The 18,907-nt window shown below is 39.1% G+C and overlaps 1 protein-coding gene across 3 annotated transcripts in view; it reads left to right on the top strand.

Moving 5' to 3' along the window:
• LOC125239187 (segmentation protein cap'n'collar-like) overlaps window positions 1–18,907 on the top strand; it is a 252,847-nt gene that overhangs the window by 97,393 nt on the left and 136,547 nt on the right. For 2 of the 3 annotated variants that reach the window (XM_048146704.1, XM_048146703.1), the window contains exon 1: window positions 4,695–5,307. The exons of the other annotated variant lie outside the window; for it this stretch is intronic. In XM_048146704.1, coding sequence (XP_048002661.1) covers window positions 4,828–5,307 — 480 coding nt within the window. In that variant the 5' untranslated portion in view covers window positions 4,695–4,827. Of the gene's footprint in view, window positions 1–4,694; window positions 5,308–18,907 lie in introns of those variants that run through there. 3 annotated transcript variants of the gene reach the window in all.

Here is an 18,907-nt window from a genome sequence, read left to right as displayed (position 1 = left end):
AAATGTTAAAGTAGACAACTCGTATGATTGTAAAATTGTCGCCGCTCCATTGTATGGGAAACGTCAGAAGCTACACGTATTAACTCTAGAGTTTATATAGTATTTGATTACATAAACATGTTGTTATTAAATTATATAGTTTGATTCTGTTGATAAGAACGGTCTTAAAATGAAGTATATTCGATTTATTATCTCAAATGGTATCGGTTTATTATTAGTCACAGGATTTCCGCTAAATAACGTGCTGACCTAACCTGTTTTACGAAAATATTTAATACAAATATTTATTCAAAATAAATACGTAAACGCCCCCAAAAAAATTGTAGTGTAAAACCCTTAGATTTATAACTGTAACGAAGTGTATGATGTAATTATCTTATAGTTTTTTATTACTTTAAAATAATATATCATAGACTATAAACCTGATGGTGCATCCTCCTGCAGTCTGCCGCGTATATTTATTATGTTGGTAGTACAAGTACACTATGACACATGAGTAAGATGACGGAAGCCATTTGCACAAAGAACAGGGATCGTTTCAGTTCAACTGGAGGTCGTTTTGCGTAACTACAAGGAAACTTAGCTAAAAATAATATGTTAGTTTTATTAATTACAAATAAGTATTATGAGATATTAATTACTATATAATAGTGTTGGTGCTGGGTAAATAATAGGGAATTTTCTATTCTACATAATTCAAAAAACATTATAAGGATGTCACAGTTCTTTTATAGTTTTTTAGGCACTTGAGTGTAGTCGTGTAGTTTATTCCTGTGACGAATAGGCGTTTATCGATATTTACATTCGTCACCCATCATTGTAAGATGCTCACTTTTGTGAAAGATACTCACGACTCGAAAAACTACAGTTTTTTCAGCGCATTCTCTAGATTATTATAAAATGCTGTCATGATCTCTTATTTAGATTTTCGAGTAATTCGAGTTCATCTTCTTACCCACGCTATTCTACTACGTATTTACCCATAAACACGTGTTTGACATGATCTATGTATGCAGTAAATCGTAAAGATTATATTATAAAAAGTTATACAGTTAAATCATGTTTTGTGCTTCTACCTAGTGATAGCAACTGAAAACGAAATACATATTATACTCTGTCAAACAAGTCTGTCAGTAAAATAAGAACAAAGAAAACTATAGGTAGGTATCCTTTTCTCTAGCACCCTAAAGAAAAGGATGCATATAGTTTTCGTTGTTCTTATTTACTGACATACTTGTTTGACAGAGTATATTAAAGTTTTCCCAACCTTGATCTGAATATAAGCTATGGTCAAAACGTTAACCTCCTAAAGTTGGCACTGCATGTAACCTTGAAAATCGCAGTGTCCTCACCTCCCTGAAAAATATCCGCCGGTCAACGAACGAGTCTTTCGGCGTACGCAGTTGCTCGCAAGACGCGCGCGGAGCAACGCGTGCTGGCCGAACGTAAACAAAGACCTTTGTCTTGCGGAAATTAAAAAAAAACTCGGGCGTGTTTTCGCGAAAGCGCGGGAAAGTTTTCGGTTGTTTATCTATGGACTGGCTTTGTTTTTAAAGAGTTTTTTATTGTGGTGTGAGGAGGGATAAAATTAGGTATTTTTGCGTTGGAGTTATACATTTGTTTGTTATTGTTTTTATAATAAATCAATTTTAATTCGTGATAAAAAATTCCAATGATTGTAATTTTGTGTGATAAAAGGACAATTGTTATGTTAATTAAATAATGTATTTAAGTGTGTTGTACAGGTCAATAGAGTAAACACAGGCGTCAGTTCTGTTGTTGCACGTATCCAACGAAATTTTTAAATTCTAATTAGTTGAATACATTGACTTGGGTAGCAACAATCTACCTATTGTCTAAAATTAATGACTTACGATAAAAAGCAAGCTTTTTGTCTTTGATCGATCTGTCTAGTCAATTTAAATAATTCCTGCATAAACACCTTAATATATTTGCAATTTAAATATTATGATTAAATTTGATCTTGAATTTTAGACTCAAGTAGGTACTTAATGAAATTCAAATACATTCCTACCTACTTTTTATTTTTTTGTGACTGTAAAAAGTATTATTTATACTTTTATTTTCACTTGTTAATTATTATAATGAGACTTTATATCATTATTATTGTTTATTTGTATATTTAAAGCCCCGAACTGTATTCTTAAAAACCAATACAGTTTATGATAATTATGCTAAAACGACGATGAGAAAACAAAAAAAAAACTGATCTAAATTAGAAGAAAAAAAAAATTAGAAGATATGTACTGTGAATGTATTGATTATTCGTACAATATATTACTATTACTATCTTATTTACTACTAGATAACTTCTGTCAATATTATTGTGTCCAACTTAGGTGACTAAGGCAACATAGACTAGACATTGAATGACGTAAGCAACAAAAGGATGTTACATATTTAATACCAGTGCAAAACCAGTGGTTATTTCTATTGAAAACCGGTTATAGGTTTTGATGTGTCAATAACCGGTTTTTCACCTAAGAAATGCTTTTTACAAGAAAAATAAACAGCGTCGGACCGAACTATCTATGTATATTAATAATATGTATTTATTTGTAGTTACAAAATAGGACGCTCATTTTTTTATTGATAGTACGATAGTAATTTTTAATTGTTATAGGTGCAAATAAAAAAAAAAAAGATTTTAAGGGTTGAATCTCATAGAAATTTTGAATTTGCGCCTATTTATTTCAACGAACAAATTTCTTCTACTAACTTTGTGTGCCAAAATATTACTTAATATTTGAGTTTTGTAAAATATTACCTACATTAAATTAATTGTAAAGCACAGAAGTAGAAATAGGCGCAAAATATAAATTATTCGAGGTCAACCCTTCGCGCTTTCTTTTTTTTTTTTTTTTACTGAAAGTGTGCCAGACTATAGTAGAAAAGTTTGGTAAATAATTAGAGTCGTGGAAGACTTCAGTCCTGGCGCAGTTCCAACTAGCTTCTGCGAACTTTGCATGGAGATGGTTTTTTCTTGTTTCTGTGAATGAAATCATCGCAAACAGACAACAATTTCTAAAAATATTTTTTGTATTACAATGAAATCTGTATCTATTAGTATTACAATGAAATGGGAGTTCGTTGAAACACATTTTTTAACCCCCGACGCAAAAACGACGGGGTGTTATAAGTTTGACGTGTCTGTCTGTCTGTCTGTCTGTCTGTCTGTCTGTTTGTCTGTGTGTGGTCTGTCTGTCGGCACCGTAGCTCCCGAACTGTAGTGAACCGATTTCGATTTAGTTTTTTTTGTTTGAAAGCTGAGTTAGTCTCGTGTGTTTTAAAACATGTTTCATGAAAATCGGTCCACTATGTCGCGGTCGGGGGTTTTTTCAAAATTTTAATTTTGTGGTTATTAACAAATTACCTCTTCAGTATTACCATCTGGGTGTTTTTTGCCCGCACTAGTGCGAAAAGTGGCTTATTTCTTGTCAGGTCGAAACTTCAGAGGGCCATCTGTAACTCGATATATTTAAAACACCCCCTTCGGTCGTGTTTTAATTTAACGCCACTCGTTTCGGTCTTTTTTTCCGCACTTGTAGCGTAATGTACCTCCTATTATGTTGTGGTTACTTATATTCTATACATTTCGCTCGCTATAAGCCAATGAGAGACTGCGAGATGCGTAGAACGTAAGTTACGCAAATACGCATACAATATCGAGATATGTAGCCAATAGAAGGAAAATAATTTTCTAATGATGATTTTTTTTTAAAGTTGCTCTAGCTGTGGTTTGAACAACAGTTGTCTTGTTGCTTACGTCAATTATAATTAGGTTAAATCGATTCATATAATTGACTGTAATAAAATACTTACCATTGTTCTTGCAAAGATACTCCAACGCCACTTGTGTTCGTTTTCCAGAAACCTCCCAGATTTCTGGCGCTAAACCAGTGACTGACAGTGATTTAGTGATGTTTTCCAAAATGGCGGCCGCCGTGACAGACGCGAGAACCGTCAAGTGAGTGACGCAAGATGTCACCCGACAAACGCAAAAGGAGGGAAGAAGATAGAAAAAAAAGGACTTGCCGCTAGTTTTTAATAAAATATAGTATAACAATGATCTCACAGTATTTATAGTGCTCAAGCTTAAGACTGATAAACTTTTAATACGGTAAAAGCAAAAGAAATCATGATCGCGTTGAAGAAGCTTTATGGTGACGAGTTGCTTCGTCTGGCTCTGGTGCTGAGTCTTCTCAAAGTGGATCCGAACGATTACTTGGAGTCGGAGACTCAGCAGTTGCTAGCTGGGCTCCATATCTCCAACGGATCCGACTGGGGGGACCAGGAAGCGAGAACTCTTATTAGACCAAGATTCGTCCACCCGAAATCTCTAGACAACATTCTGATTAACTACGAAAGACAGCTATTCGAGGAGCTGAACTCGCTGGGTCGGTACGGGAGTTCGTTCAGCGACAACAATATCCAGTGGAATAATCGGGGGCCTGTTTTGCATACGTACTTAGTGAATAATGTGGCGACGGACACAGTAGTGCCCGAGCTCGCGGCGGCGAACGACACCGACGGTGTGTCCGCCGACGACAATGTCGCACAAGAGGTCAAAGTCGAGGACGTAGAGAGCCACGACGTCGTCGTCACGCTCTCCGCTGACTACTTCAACAACAGAACTGAACTAGTAGAAGAAACACCTAATGACCCCAATGAATCAGATGAAGAAGACACCAAAGTTGACGTGTTTGAAGCTTTCGATGAAACGCCCACTCGGAGAGCGGAAGCTGACATTTTCGAAGAAATAGCGACACGCACTTTTGACGTCAACGACTTCTTCCATCTGAAGAGATGCAGATCAAAAAGGAACCCGAGGAGGTCGTGGAGGTCAGAGTCAAGAAGGAACAGGAAGATCTGTACGATGATAACGCTATGGACGAATTCGTTCCTTACTTCACAGCTAAAGCGGAGAAATTCCAATATGGAGAACCCAACTCTGTCTTTGACCAAAACCTTGCTGATCTTCAAGACTATGGCGATATTTTCGAAGACGTAAAAGAACTGAGGAACTTGGAATATCTAGATGTGAAGCAGCAGCAGCATAACCTGGAGCAGTATCTGATGGAAAACACGCCTTTAGATTCGGAAGTGTATCAGCCGATGTTTGACGATGACGAGCTGGTGCTGGGCGTGAAGAGGGAGCGAGCCAGCACGAGCTTCACGTCGGCGAGTTCCAGTGGTGTGAGCGAGATGGATGCAGCGTCTCCGCCGCCCAACGTGAAGTTGGAGCCCGATGAGGGGCACCACAGCGGAGACGAGCTTACGCAAGAGGTGAGTTCTAGAATTAATAAAATTCAACCTCATAGGTTCGTGAAATAAAACTATGGAAACGGATTAAATCGCGAATAATGAATGCATTTACAATTCATCCCGACGTTTCGATCACTTTACAGCGTTCGTGGTAAACGGGTGACTGAGGAAAAATTACAATGTGCTTATAGGTTCGGTTTGGTTCAAAATTGAATGAACGCCTCACTAATGTGTGCAACTGTGCATGCAAATTCGTGTTGACGAGGAGATGAATTTCAAATATCGAACACTTTATTCGGAATTCGATTTCTATTAGTTCAAAGCACGCTATTGTAAATCCGACTTAATTCAAATGTTTTCAAGATTTTTATTTCGTTGCTCAATGCTGCGTTCTTTTTATGGTTTTCGAAATTCTAAAAGTTTACTATTTTTTAAAAGAAGTCGTATAAAAATCTAGTTAAATAAAAGAACCTTATTCTGAACGTATTTGAATCGTTTTTCAGCGTTTGCTGTTAAAATGGTGTGTGCGCGATATTATAATTGTAAAGTACGTTTAACATTTGACACCTTGGCGTTGGCATGAATAATTTAGATCGTACGATTCTTTTTAGGGTTCAGCGAGTTTTGTGCGAAGAAAGTGTAAATAGTATATTATACAGAGTGAAATAAAGGACTATTCAAACTTTGCATAGTGACTTGAAGAAGCGCTTGGCATCCGTTAGCTTGTTGGGTGGACGACATCCGGAAAAATGCGGGCCACAACTGGATGAGGCTAGCTCAGGACCGGGACAAGAGGCGTACTAGAAGAGAGGCCTATGCTCAGCAGTGGGCGATAAAGGGCTGATATGAGGATGATAGTGACTTGAGCGGAATCATGACAGTCGAAATGTATGGAACAGGATTTTTTCTTTTCAATTTCTGAACTGGTCCCATTATATAAATCTTGTTCATTATGCAACTATGGGAACAAATCAAATTATTTTTTAACAAATGTTTGCCCTTACGGCCCAGCCACGACATTGGTCTAAGCGCGACAGCCGTGAGCGGCAGCCATTACGTGCGAATGAAAAGTCCCATCGCTGTGTCTCGCTCCAATGTATGGACGCCGCTCACCGCTGTCGCGCTTAGACCATTGTCGTGGCTGAGCCGTTAGAGTTGGTCAAAGACGCCTAGTTTTACAAAGATGTCATATAGAAGAGAAATTTCGACGGCTTCCGCTGTGGCGAGGTGGCCTAGGGGTTCATGGCTTTAGCCCGGATTGCTAAAGATGCCGGTTCGAATCCGGCCTTCACCATTGGTGGTGCTCGTCATTTTTTTTTCTTTAATAATGACATCTTATTTCGTTTTTTTTTGTTCATTATGACCTCAAAATTCACTATGCAAAGTTTAAACGGTCCTTTTTATTTCACCGTGTATATTATCAACCTTATGTCGTAAACTCGTAACTGTCAAAAGTTCAAAACAAATAAGTAGTTTTTATAGAAACTTATAAAAATTGTTATTGTAGTTGTAACAAATAGATGTCGTAATAAATGATACGAATAGTGCGAAAAGGACGGCCTGACGTTATATAGTTTATCACGTGATCGTGCTTGCCCGCCAGGTGTTTGAGTCTACGAAACATATGTCACCGCAAGGTCAGCGCAATCGATACCCAAGTAAGGCCATGGTGGCATGTAGGATTTAGGTCATTAGTAACAAGCCATGCCGCGTCTGACGTATGGCCCGAAAAAATCGTCGGCGGCGGCGTGAGATTTTTTTCAACTTTTTAAATATCACTTTCATGGGGTTAAATATTAATGAAAAGCTTATTTATAGTATATTATGCAACCGTTTTTTAAGACACGGTAAAAAAGGTGAGAGACATGGGTACCAGCAGCAGTGTCCCTTTATATATGGCATTCGTGGATCTTAACAAAGCTTTCGATACGGTCAGTAGAGAGGGTCTCTAGTCTCTACGATGTTCTCGTCCTATATTGGGTGTCCACCAACTCTAATTGTCATTGATACATGCGTTCCACGAGAATATGAAAGGTACCGTCATGTTCGATGGTGAGGCATCGGCGGCTTTTGATATGAGGCGCGGCGTAAGACAAGGTTGCGTTCTGGCGCCAACGCTCTTTGGTATTTTCTTTTCGGCACTCCTCAGGGCAGCTTTTGATGAATGCGATGTCGGAGTCCATCTGCACACCAGAAAGGATGGGAAGTTATTCAACATCAACCTCCTAAAGTCAACTAGGAAACGGTATGATGTATTAGTCCGTGAACTGCTGTATGTTGATGACGCTGCACTTGTCGCAAACTCGGAAGAAGAGCTACAAGAGTTGGTTAACAGGTTTGGTCGTGCATGCCGAGCTGTTTCAATGAGCGTGAACACCAAGAAAACTGTAATAATGGTCCAGGGCACCGATGTACCACCAGCAATCACACTTGATCAAGTCACGCTTCAGTCTGTTGATAATTTTTGTTATCTGGGATCGACCACAACATCAAACTACTGCAACAATAAGGAAATAGATACCCACATTGGAAAGGCCGCAACAACTTTTGGAAAACTCTCTAAGCGAGTTTGGGCTAATAACAAGCTTACTATTTCCACCAAGGTTCACGTTTACAAAGCCTGCGTCCTTAGTATCCTGCTGCACGCGTCAGAAACTTAGACCACCTATTCCAAACAAGAGCGTCGCTTAAATGCATTTCACATGCGTTGCCTTCGAACCATAATAGGAGTAACTTGGAAGGATCGGGTTACCGGAAGCTATTCTTTCAAAAACCCAATGCAACAGCATAACGGCTATGCTGAAACAGAGACGACTTCGTTGGCTGGGACACGTTCACAGAATGGACCCTGACAGATTGCCTCGCGAAGTCATGCTCGGACAGATTGCCGAAGCCAAGAGACCGGTTGGGCGACCCTTTCTCCGTTTCAAGGACTCCTACAAACGTGACATGAAAGGCTTCAATATTCCATCTTGTAACTGGGAGGAGAGTGCGGAGATGAGACCGGAGTAGCGTCGTAGCTTGAGGGAGGGTATGATAAAGCATGACGAGCTTTGGCTGGACCAACTCCAGAAAAAGCGTCTCCGTAGAGATGCTGGACCACCCCAGGAGTCAAGGCACATTTGTGATCGATGCGGCAGAAAATGCCGATCCGACATTGGCTTGTACAGCCATCATAACCGATGTAGGCTGTAGACTGCCTACTCAGAATACAGCTACCTCTTACTTAGTCGCTGCAAGTGCTGCAACTATCATCTGGAAAGATGCTGTGGCCAATGATGATGACTCCCAGTTCTTATACTAGATAACTAGAACTAGAAACTGTTCAGAAGACCTTCTGCAAGTTTTCCTTGCACTTTTACCCAAACCTGATGACTCACTGGCTCATTCCTCAAAAGAGAAAGTGGACTTTCCTTGCTCTCTGTTGGTCGCTTTGTCTTCTTTTCAATATTGCCTGGGTTCAACCTAGCAAATAAGCGTTGAAAAGGGATGTCCGCTCTGCTGGTTTGAAAACAGTTTTAAGTACCTTGAAGACCACCAGCTCAATATCACCCGGCAGTACGGTCTTCGCTATGGTCGAGGCGCTGGAGACCTCTTTGTCTACCTTACTTGTCGTTGCGCCACAGCTATAGAGAGCACTGGCTGTTAGCCTGGATATCACAAAGCCCTTTTATAGGGGTTGGTGTAAGGCTCTTCCCTTTAAACTGACCTGTCTTCCTAAAGGGTTGTGCACATTGGTTCCTGCTTCCTGTTTAGGCGAACCATTTCAGTCGTCACTGTCGGAATAAGTATGCTTGAACTATAAGCTCATAAACGTTGGCGTATCCTAAGGATCTGTACTGTTTACCTTGTTTTTTCTGCAATTCAATGATTTATTGTCTGCTAACAATATTCATTGCTATACAGATGATAACACTACCGATAGCCGTTATACAGGTAGTGCAAAAATGCCTCCCCTGAGCAGTTGTCGGAGTATAGGATGCAACCTTGTGTTTGAGATCGAGACGTTTTTGGTCTCAGAATTGGGTAATCTTAACCTAGCCCAGTTCAAACAAAGTATAGTTAGTGCGTTTTCTACTAAGAAAACACCATTTGCCACGGCGCCAAAGTTTCAGGGCATCCCTTTTACCATCTCTAACCAAAAGTATAGATACTTGGTGCTGATATTACGAACCATATCCAGTTTCGAAGTCATGTGAAACATGAAGCTAAATTGGGTTCTAACGATTTCATTGAACAGGGCCAAACTACCGGGTCAGCGTCAGCGACTTTTGTTATATAAAGCGCAGGTTCGACCTTAATATTGAGTACTGTCCCCATCTCTGGTCTGGCGCTCCGCAATACCAGTTCCTTCCGCTTGACTCCATCCAACGGCGGAGGGCAGTTCGGTTTGTCAGCAAATTTATTGACTGCTTAGATTAGAACCTGTCAGCCTTCGCAGCGCCGTTGGAATGTGTAGAACATTCAAAGAGAGCGTTTATACAATGGGGATATTAGGAAGAGCTTTTTGTATACTACCGTCTCAAATTGTTACCCACAGCACTCGCCATTTTTGACCTCTCATAAGCAACGGTTAATTGCATAAAATACTATAATGAAACTAAAGGGACACGGGGTACGCGCGTATCATTCGTTTGTTTATATTCAATAGATTTTAATATTATTAATCTTGTATGGTTCTCTATTTCGGCGCGAAATTCACGTTTTTTTTTCAAGCCAGTAAAAAACCGTTTTTTTTGCAACCCTAATCAAGCAGGTTCTAATTCTAAACTTTTGTGGACGATGTGGCAATGATGGCATGAAGCCTACGCGCTGTTAGCGCGGAGGCTGCGCGGGAGTCGACGACCGGTTAAGAACCCCGAACTGGCGCTAATTGCCAATTTGCGCAACCATAATAACAATGGCCAGTTTTACAATTTTTGACTAACTTGTTTAAAATTATATCCTCACTAGGATATGACTAAAAGCTAGAGCTTTGGAACTCCCGACTCAAAAACGACGGAGTGTTATAAGTTTGACGTGTCTGTCTGTCTGTCTGTCTGTGTGTGTGGCATCGTAGGTCCCGAACGGATCAACCGATTAAGATTTAGTTTTTTTTTTGTCTGAAAGCTGAGTTTGTCGGGAGTGTTCTTCTTAGCCATGTTTCATGAAAATCGTACCACTACGGGGGGGTTTTTTCAAAATTTTAATTTTGTGGTTAGGTTAGTCCACCAATCAGGTTCACTCTGATCTTAATCGGTAGAACTGAGTCCACTAAGCTGTTTGATGGATATTAAAAGCTCGGCCACACATGCGCGTTTTGATAGCGTAGGCGGACCGGTAGCGGAGTGCATCGATAGCGGTGCGCCGGACGAACGCTGGCGTTGCGCCCAGCGGACGCCGGCGGGAACTAACGAGCGCGGATTGCCGGAACGCTATCATTGCGCTCCGCTAACGCTACGCTATCAAAACGCTTTATGGAGCGGATCTTTGGTGAAACAGCACGATCCTTCGTAGGTCACGTCTTTGGCTAGTCTGTAAGCCCTTTATAATTAAATAAATGCGGTATTAAAAAAACGTCATTGTCTCCTCCGATACCATTTTAGCATATTGAGATTTTTGAGTTTAGTAATTTATTTTTCAAACCGATCAGCTATCTCTACTAATACTAATACACATTGAAAAGACAGTTCATCAACCTTACCTTATTAGGTACACAACAAAGTACGGCATCACTCAACGACGCCATACAATAACACCCACAACAATATTTTCTCAAACATGGTATGAAATATTGATGTTATGTGCCTTATAATTGGCAGCGAAGTATGACGTTGCAGGTGCGGCTAGGACGATTGATAGATAATGGAATTTCATACAACCCTTGCAGGCCAAGGCCGGCAAAGTCTTCTTTTTTAATTTCCAAACACAGATAATTGTGACATAACATCCAGGTATTTAGCCAATTAAAAAAAACTATAAGGGGCTTTATAGACGTGCCGACTGCAACTGGTACGGGCCCTAGGCAATATTTGATTTTGGGTGCGTTTTCATACAAACAAAAAATTTGGTTTTTTAAAAAAAAAAATTTTAATTTTTTGTTTTTTTATAGGCGTATACAGAGTATTAAAGGGGAACGAAAATTCGATTATTTTTGCGCTACGACGCACCGTTTAGGAGATACAGCCATCCAAAGTTACTATTATCAGTAGACTTTATTTATTTCATACCATGTTTGAGAAAAGCACTATACATACCTCGGCGGGAAATGGGGTTGCCCGCCTCAGACCTATCCGGCCTCGCTTCGCTCGGCCGTCTATATGTCTTCGGCCGGCAACCCCCTTTGTCCCGGCCTCTGTAGTAATGTACTATTATAATATTCTTCATTCTGTCGAAAACATACAATGTGAATTGGTTTTTATATGTTTTCTGATTCTGACCAAGTGACCACATTTTAACCCTCGACGCAAAAACGACGGGTGTTATAAGTTTGACGTGTCTGTCTGTCTGTGTGTGTGTGTGTCTGTCTGTGGCATCGTAGCTCCTGAACGGATGAACCGATTTCGATTTAGTTTTTTTTGTTTAAAAGCTGAGTTAGTCGGGAATGTTCATAGCCATGTTTCATAAAAATCGGTCCACTATGTCGCGGTCAGGGGTTTTTTCAAAATTTTAATGTTGTGGTTAGGTTATTTATCTATAGGAAACACTGCTATCTCCTCTTGATTACCAAGCCAGGGTTCGAACCCGCAACCTCCGGTTTAGAAACCACACGTATGACCTATACCTATAAATATAATACAAAATTAAAACTTTGAAACAAACCCCGACCGCGACATAGAGGACCGACTGTTATGAAACATGGCTAAGAACACTCCCGACTAACTCAGCTTTCCGAAAACTAAATCGAAATCGGTTCATCCGTTCGGGAGCTACGATGCCACAGTCAGACACACACACAGGCAGACAGACAAACAAACAAACACACACACAGACAAGTCAAACTTATAACACCCCAGTTAAAAAGTAACCCTTGCAAAATGTAAACACAAAGAAAGTCGGGTATTCTGTACACCAAGGGCTGAGGTGAACGTTCGGCTGTTCTCGGCCAGACGGCGCGAGCGATGCTCTCTCTTTGTTTCCTCATACGTCTACCCTCTGTATCGATTTTACGATTTTGGAGTCTTCCAGTACACTGACCTAGTATCAATCTAGTGAATAAGTAACCACAAAATTAAAATTTTAAAAAAAAAAACCTCGACAATGGACCGATTTCTATAAAACATGGCTAAAAACACTCCCGACTAATTCAGCTTTCAAACAACAAAAAAAAAACTAAATCTAAATCGGTTCATCCGTTCGGGAGCTATGCCACAGACAGACAAACACGTCAAACTTATAACACCCGTCATGTATCGGTTAAAAATAAATGAAATATTTATTCAATTTAAAGATTTACAAACTTTAAGATTTAAAGATTTACTACTTCCCGTTTGTTTTGTAGAAGTCGATTGTGGGATATAGGTTAAATTGTGGCGTAGGCGAGAGGCTGGCAACCTGTCACTGCAATGTCACAATTTGGATTTCTTTCAACCCCTTTTTGCCAAGAGTGGCACTGCTGACACTTAGTAGTTCATGTGCTCTGCCAACCCCTTTATTCCTATAAAGGGGTTGGCAGAGCATCCTGCCATCCTGCCTGTATCCTTACAGGCATGATTATATGTATGTATATGTAAAGATTTACAAAGAATGCATATAATCTAATTTAATCGTGAAAGTATAAACCAGTCTACCGATTCTAAGTCCTACCACACCTCGGACACTGGCGGTCAAATCTATGAAAGAAGCGCGTTCCTAGCACACAGTCTAAGCTCGTGTAGGTGAACGCGTACTATGCTTGTATGAGTGAAATATGACAGGTCGACTGTTCGCATTTTTGACAGGCGATAACTGTGAGGTAACCGAGAGGGGGTGGGCGGCACTTTCAGCGGGGACCGGGTGGCGATACTGTACGACAGTACTCTTTACTATACTGTGGTCCCACTGACCAACCCTTTCTATCACGTTTTCCATAGTTCGATATAATCCAACAATAAAATTATTGTCGTAAATTGTAGTGTTAATTTTATTGCCAAACTCGTAGCACGTGTCCACGTGGCGTCCAGGAATAGAGTTGTAAACAAATATGGCTGCCGTTATGGCAACCCGTTGAGTTCGATACGATTTACAGTTTCTTAAATTTTTCTGTAATTAACATATTTTTTCCTTTATTTATCTTTTTTCTTATGCTAGGTTTTTTACAATCTTATACTATTAAACGAGCAATTCTTGTATATTTATTTATTTATTTATTTATTTATTTATTTATATATACCGACGATCTCGGAAACCGCTCTAACGATTTCGCTGAAATTTGTTTTGTGGGTGTTTTCGGGGGTGAAAAATCGATCTAGCGTAGCCTTAGATCCCGGAAAACGCGAATTTTCGAGTTTTCTTGAGTTTTTCTTTCGCATTTGTAAACGTAAAATATGGTCCTTAATTTCGCCGCGCGCGCATCGATTCCGCGTAGCTCAGTCGCACGAGGTCGGTCTAATGTACGCAGATAGATCGTAGGTGTCAGGGTTTCGAATCCCGGCCAGAAATTAAGTTTTTGTTTTTTGTCTTTTTTTTTGTTTTTGTATTTATAAGAGTTTTTTTTTTATCTAAAGACGTGATATATTAAAATAGAACCGAGCGAAGCTCGGTCGCCCAGATATTATGAGTATAAAAGTAAAATAAAAAAAAACACTTACAAAACAATATAAAAACATATAAACATATTTAACATATTATTATTATTATGACATTTATGACACTCTACACACGTTTAAATACGCAAACCCATGAGTGTATTTCCAAAAGGGGTAGACGGAGCTCATGAAACTGTTCAAGTTTCATTGCCACCCTTAGAAATAAAGTCTGCGGAGTGCCAGTGTGGCCACCCAGATCAGACGGTGCACCATATAGTCTTCGAGTGCCCCATCACCAAGTTTAGCGGAAAAATGGCTGATCTTAAGACACTTTCGACCACAGAGAACCTCCTATAGAGTGGCAGCAGGGGCGGCTCACTCCGCGATCCTTTCGCCGCGCTACAAGTACATGCCGGCGGCCGCGAGTTCGCGGCCCATTCAGTGGCGACGACCTTCGCGCGGCGCAATAGAATTCAATGTCGTCTGCACGCGTGCGGTCCGTTTGTTAATGTAGGTAAGAATTTAGAATGGCGGCTTTTTGTGAACATCAAAGGAGTGAGCCTTCTGTACTTGTATTGTACTATTATATATTCTGTGGTGGCAGTCTTGTATATTTGGTTCGCGATACGAGTCACCAGTATTTGGGGTGCGAGGAGCGGGCGGGGAATGTGTTAAGCGCGCTGTGATTGGCCGTTTCAAGGACGGCGGGCAGTCGCGCCAGATGAAAAGGGACAGAAGTATGACTGTCCCTCTACTGACGCGTAAGTGGCCAATGTAAGTTGACCTATGCCGGCTCTGAATAAATTATAAATATGACTTATTTGTGGAATGTAATGCCGTCTGTTTTTAAATTTGAGCTTCTTGTTACCTTTCCACACCATTTCACACTACAGGTGGACATCTTTAAGGCATCAAAATACCCTTTTCCAATTTTTTTGTGCGAAAAACACGCGCTGCTTTCGGGTCTGTTACTTGGTCGATACTGATCGGGCACGGCGAGCGCCCGCGCTTATATCAGTGCAAATACTAGGAAGGCTGGCGACCGCGAGTCGTCTTGTAATAGATGTCTATAGGGGTTGGTCTGTGCTTTCGACAAATGCCGTTGAATATCTTAAATCTAGTACCTATTTTAAAAATTTAAGTAGAGAACAACCTGTAACCCAGAATTTTGAAAAAAAAAAGACGAAAAAGAAACCTAGCACAATTTTGTTTTTTTATGTTTTTCTAAATATGTTTTTTTTTTCAGATGAACAAATAATACGACAATAACGGTTTTTCGTGATTTATAACGTTTCAATAGCAATTTTAATAATAAAACTACCGTGAGACACTGACATATTAAACATGTAAAATCGGGTAACTCACTTAAAATACTCACTCACGTAAATGCTCCTCGTTACGGAGCGAAATCTTTGACAATACCCGATTTTACATGTTTAATATGTTTCAATAACAATAAGGTACAGGAGGCGGTGGTGTTGCCAAACAACCTGTAACCCAGAATTTTGAAAAAAAAAGACGAAAAAGAAACCTAGCACAATTTTGTTTTTTTATGTTTTTCTAAATATGTTTTTTTCAGATGAACAAATAATACGACAATAACGGTTTTTCGTGATTTATAACGTTTCAATAGCAATTTTAATAATAAAACTACCGTGAGACACTGACATATTAAACATGTAAAATCGGGTAACTCACTTAAAATACTCACTCACGTAAATGCTCCTCGTTACGGAGCGAAATCTTTGACAATACCCGATTTTACATGTTTAATATGTTTCAATAACAATAAGGTACAGGAGGCGGTGGTGTTGCCAACAGTAAATGGCGGTAACTAACAACTGCAGATTTCGTTGATGTTAAAGTTGTTAAATTAAATTCGTTTAATGGTTAACATAAAGTCTAAAAAACCGTATAAAAGTAAGAACTGCTTTGCAAATTTTGATATTATGAACTTTAGAAAAAAAACTGTTTTATTTTTAGTTTTTTTTTAGGCCGGAAAACAAACCGTTTTTTTGCAACCCAACAAGTGCAAGTGATTACAATCCCGTACTCGTAAAATGATAATAAACTACGTAAAATCAGTGAAGGCACTACAAACGTAATAGATTACGTCTACTTATCGATTTGACCTCTTATCGTATCGCTATCACTCGTCGATCGCGTGATGCGTAGATAAATACTTAAATAGTGAATCAACATTCTTCTTCGTCGAAACCTCATGACTGAGGGTTGTGACCACCATAAGTCGCTGTACGTTGCAGTGCTCTCCACGCAGGCCGATCTTTTGCCTTCCTAAAGGATCCCTGGAGCCCGACGCGTGTGACCTTCATTATTGTGCTGAACTAGGGTTGCAAAAAAACGGTTTTGTTCTGGCTTGAAAAAAAAACCGTGAAAAAAGTTCTAAAGTACGAAATCTCAAAATTTGCAAAGTAGTTAATACTTTTATACGGTTTTTTAGACTTAATGTTAACTATTAAACGAATTTAATCAAATAACTTTCATTTCTGGTCTTATAAAAGTAACATTTACGTAATCTGTAGTTGGTAGTTATCACTATTTACTGTTGGCAACACCACCGCCTCTCCACGCTACACGCAGCATCAGGGATTCCCCAATAAACGTTTGTATACAGGGGGCCGATTTTTGAGACTCACTTTCACTAAAATACCGGTTGAAAACGGTGAATTACCTATTATTTTCAGTGACAATTTTCTGAATTCGAACGCCGTGAGACTCAAAAATCGGCCCCCTGAATGTTAATTGAATTAAAATGTACGTGATTGTTATTGAAACACGTTACAACTCACGAAAAACCGTTATTGTCGTATTATCTGTTCATCTGAAAAAAAAAACATATTTAGAAAAAAAAACCATGGTGCTCGGTTTTTTTTCATGTTTTTTTTTTCACAATTCTGAAAAAAAAAACATTTGTTTTTTTTTTTCTATTTACAACCCTATGCTGAACCAGCGCGTGGGTAATCCGGCTCATTTACGATGGCGATTACGATGGCCCTCCACTGGTCCGACGAGCAACGCCTTCTCAAGGCTGTCAGGATCTCGTGTTCCGCGTCGGTGGACATGCGTCTCTTGAGTGTGGACGGTCCCTTATTGTGCGTCAAAACATAGAAGCTAAATTTGACCCACTTCCCGGTTTCCGATTGAGCTGAAATTTTGCACACATGTGTAAATCACGTGACAATGCAATATTATGGCATCATGGAGCTGATCTGATGATGGAGCAGAAAGGTGGTCATATAAACTCTGTCATGAAACGTCGTATCCCCATCGAGTAAGGGGTTTTTAGAAACGTCTCGGAGAGCAGTAGATGACTGTTGAAAGAAAGGTACAGTCGGCGATAAAAGCATGCGCCAAAAATTAAATTTTCCAAAAAACTTATTTTTTATATAAGGTACAGCGGGGCAAATCCCGACTGGGGGACAAATGTAACTGGGGGACGATTTTTGAATCTCACTTTCACTAAAACACCGGTTGAAAACGGTGACTTGCCTATTATTTTCAGTGACAATTTTCTGAATTCGAACGCGTGAGACTCAAAAATCGGCCCGCTGATCCATTTTTTCTGTTTTACAATGTTTGCATTATTAAATAAAGTGTCCACTGTCCACGCGTTATGTATGGTAGGCGTGTTCAGTGGATACATGTAGAACTCATCATAGTGTAATAATGGATTAGTTTCAATAATTGCCCCCCACTCCCCCCTGTCGAGATTTGCCTCGCTGTACCTTACATGTTTTTCTGCAAATTCAACTTTTGTTGATGTTGGCCAACGTGCTAGAAATCCTTTTATGACGCCGTGTGACCTAGATCGTGCAAATTCATCCATATAAATAACATTTATTCCGTTCTATACTTCTTTGTTAATAATTCTGAACGTAATCGAGTGTAAAGTCTTCAAATTACTGCACAATTGGTCCTAAACCGTAATAAACAATAATATTGTGAAATTATCATGATCAGGGCCCGTAACTTTCATGCCGATGACATCAATTTGACGTCACGTTGCATATAGGATGATTCAAATAGTTTTATTGTAATAATCAATCATTATTCATTAATCAATTCAATCACGTACAAATGATTTCAAAAGAAAGCTATTCATAAGTGTAATAATTAATACCTACTTCATACGTGAAACGAAAAGGAAACAATTTGTTTTGTTTTAATAATTTATTGAAATATGGTAACAAAACTATTCAATGAAATGTATGTATGAAAAATACAGGTCTTTTGTTATTGTTTTTCTCTTTTTGCAGTACATTTTTGTATTGCCAATATGTAATGTGTTTATGTGACTGTTTGGTTTCTGAATAAACTAAAAAAAAAAAAAAAAAAAAATAAACAAATAATTTAATTTACTTTTCACGTATCAAGTAAGTATTAATTATTTCACTTATGAATAGATTAGTTTTGAAGTCACGATTAAAATGATTGATGAATAATGATTAATTATTAAATAAAACTCTTGAATCACCTATATGCAACGTGACGTCAAATTTATGTCATCGGCATGAAAGTTACGGGCCCTGATCATGATTCACACAAAAATGAGCTCAAGTTCACTAGTTTAAGCTCAAAAGGTCTTTAGCGTTATGTATTTTAGACTAAAATAATAGAGTTTTGTTGTCAAGACATCTATATTTACACTTATTTCAACAAAATGCGAACAACCTTGCATTGCCTTGACCGCATCCGACCTCGCGAAAATGTACAAAGTTTATTTTACATGCGGACAAATTTGGAACTAACGCATCGCCATACATTTAAACGGCTAATGTGCGATAGTAGCGCTGCGCTTGAAGGTAAGATAAAATTTGTAATAGAAATTGTACAAATTTATCTATGCGTGCGGGAAAATTTAGAACTAAACATTGTTGCTTAATTTTTTGTGGAAT

The sequence above is a fragment of the Leguminivora glycinivorella genome, chromosome 25 (genome assembly GCF_023078275.1).
Source record: "Leguminivora glycinivorella isolate SPB_JAAS2020 chromosome 25, LegGlyc_1.1, whole genome shotgun sequence".
Lineage (NCBI taxonomy): Eukaryota > Metazoa > Arthropoda > Insecta > Lepidoptera > Tortricidae > Leguminivora > Leguminivora glycinivorella.
Note: the sequence above shows the minus strand (reverse complement) of the source record. Positions and strands in the feature narration are given on the sequence as shown.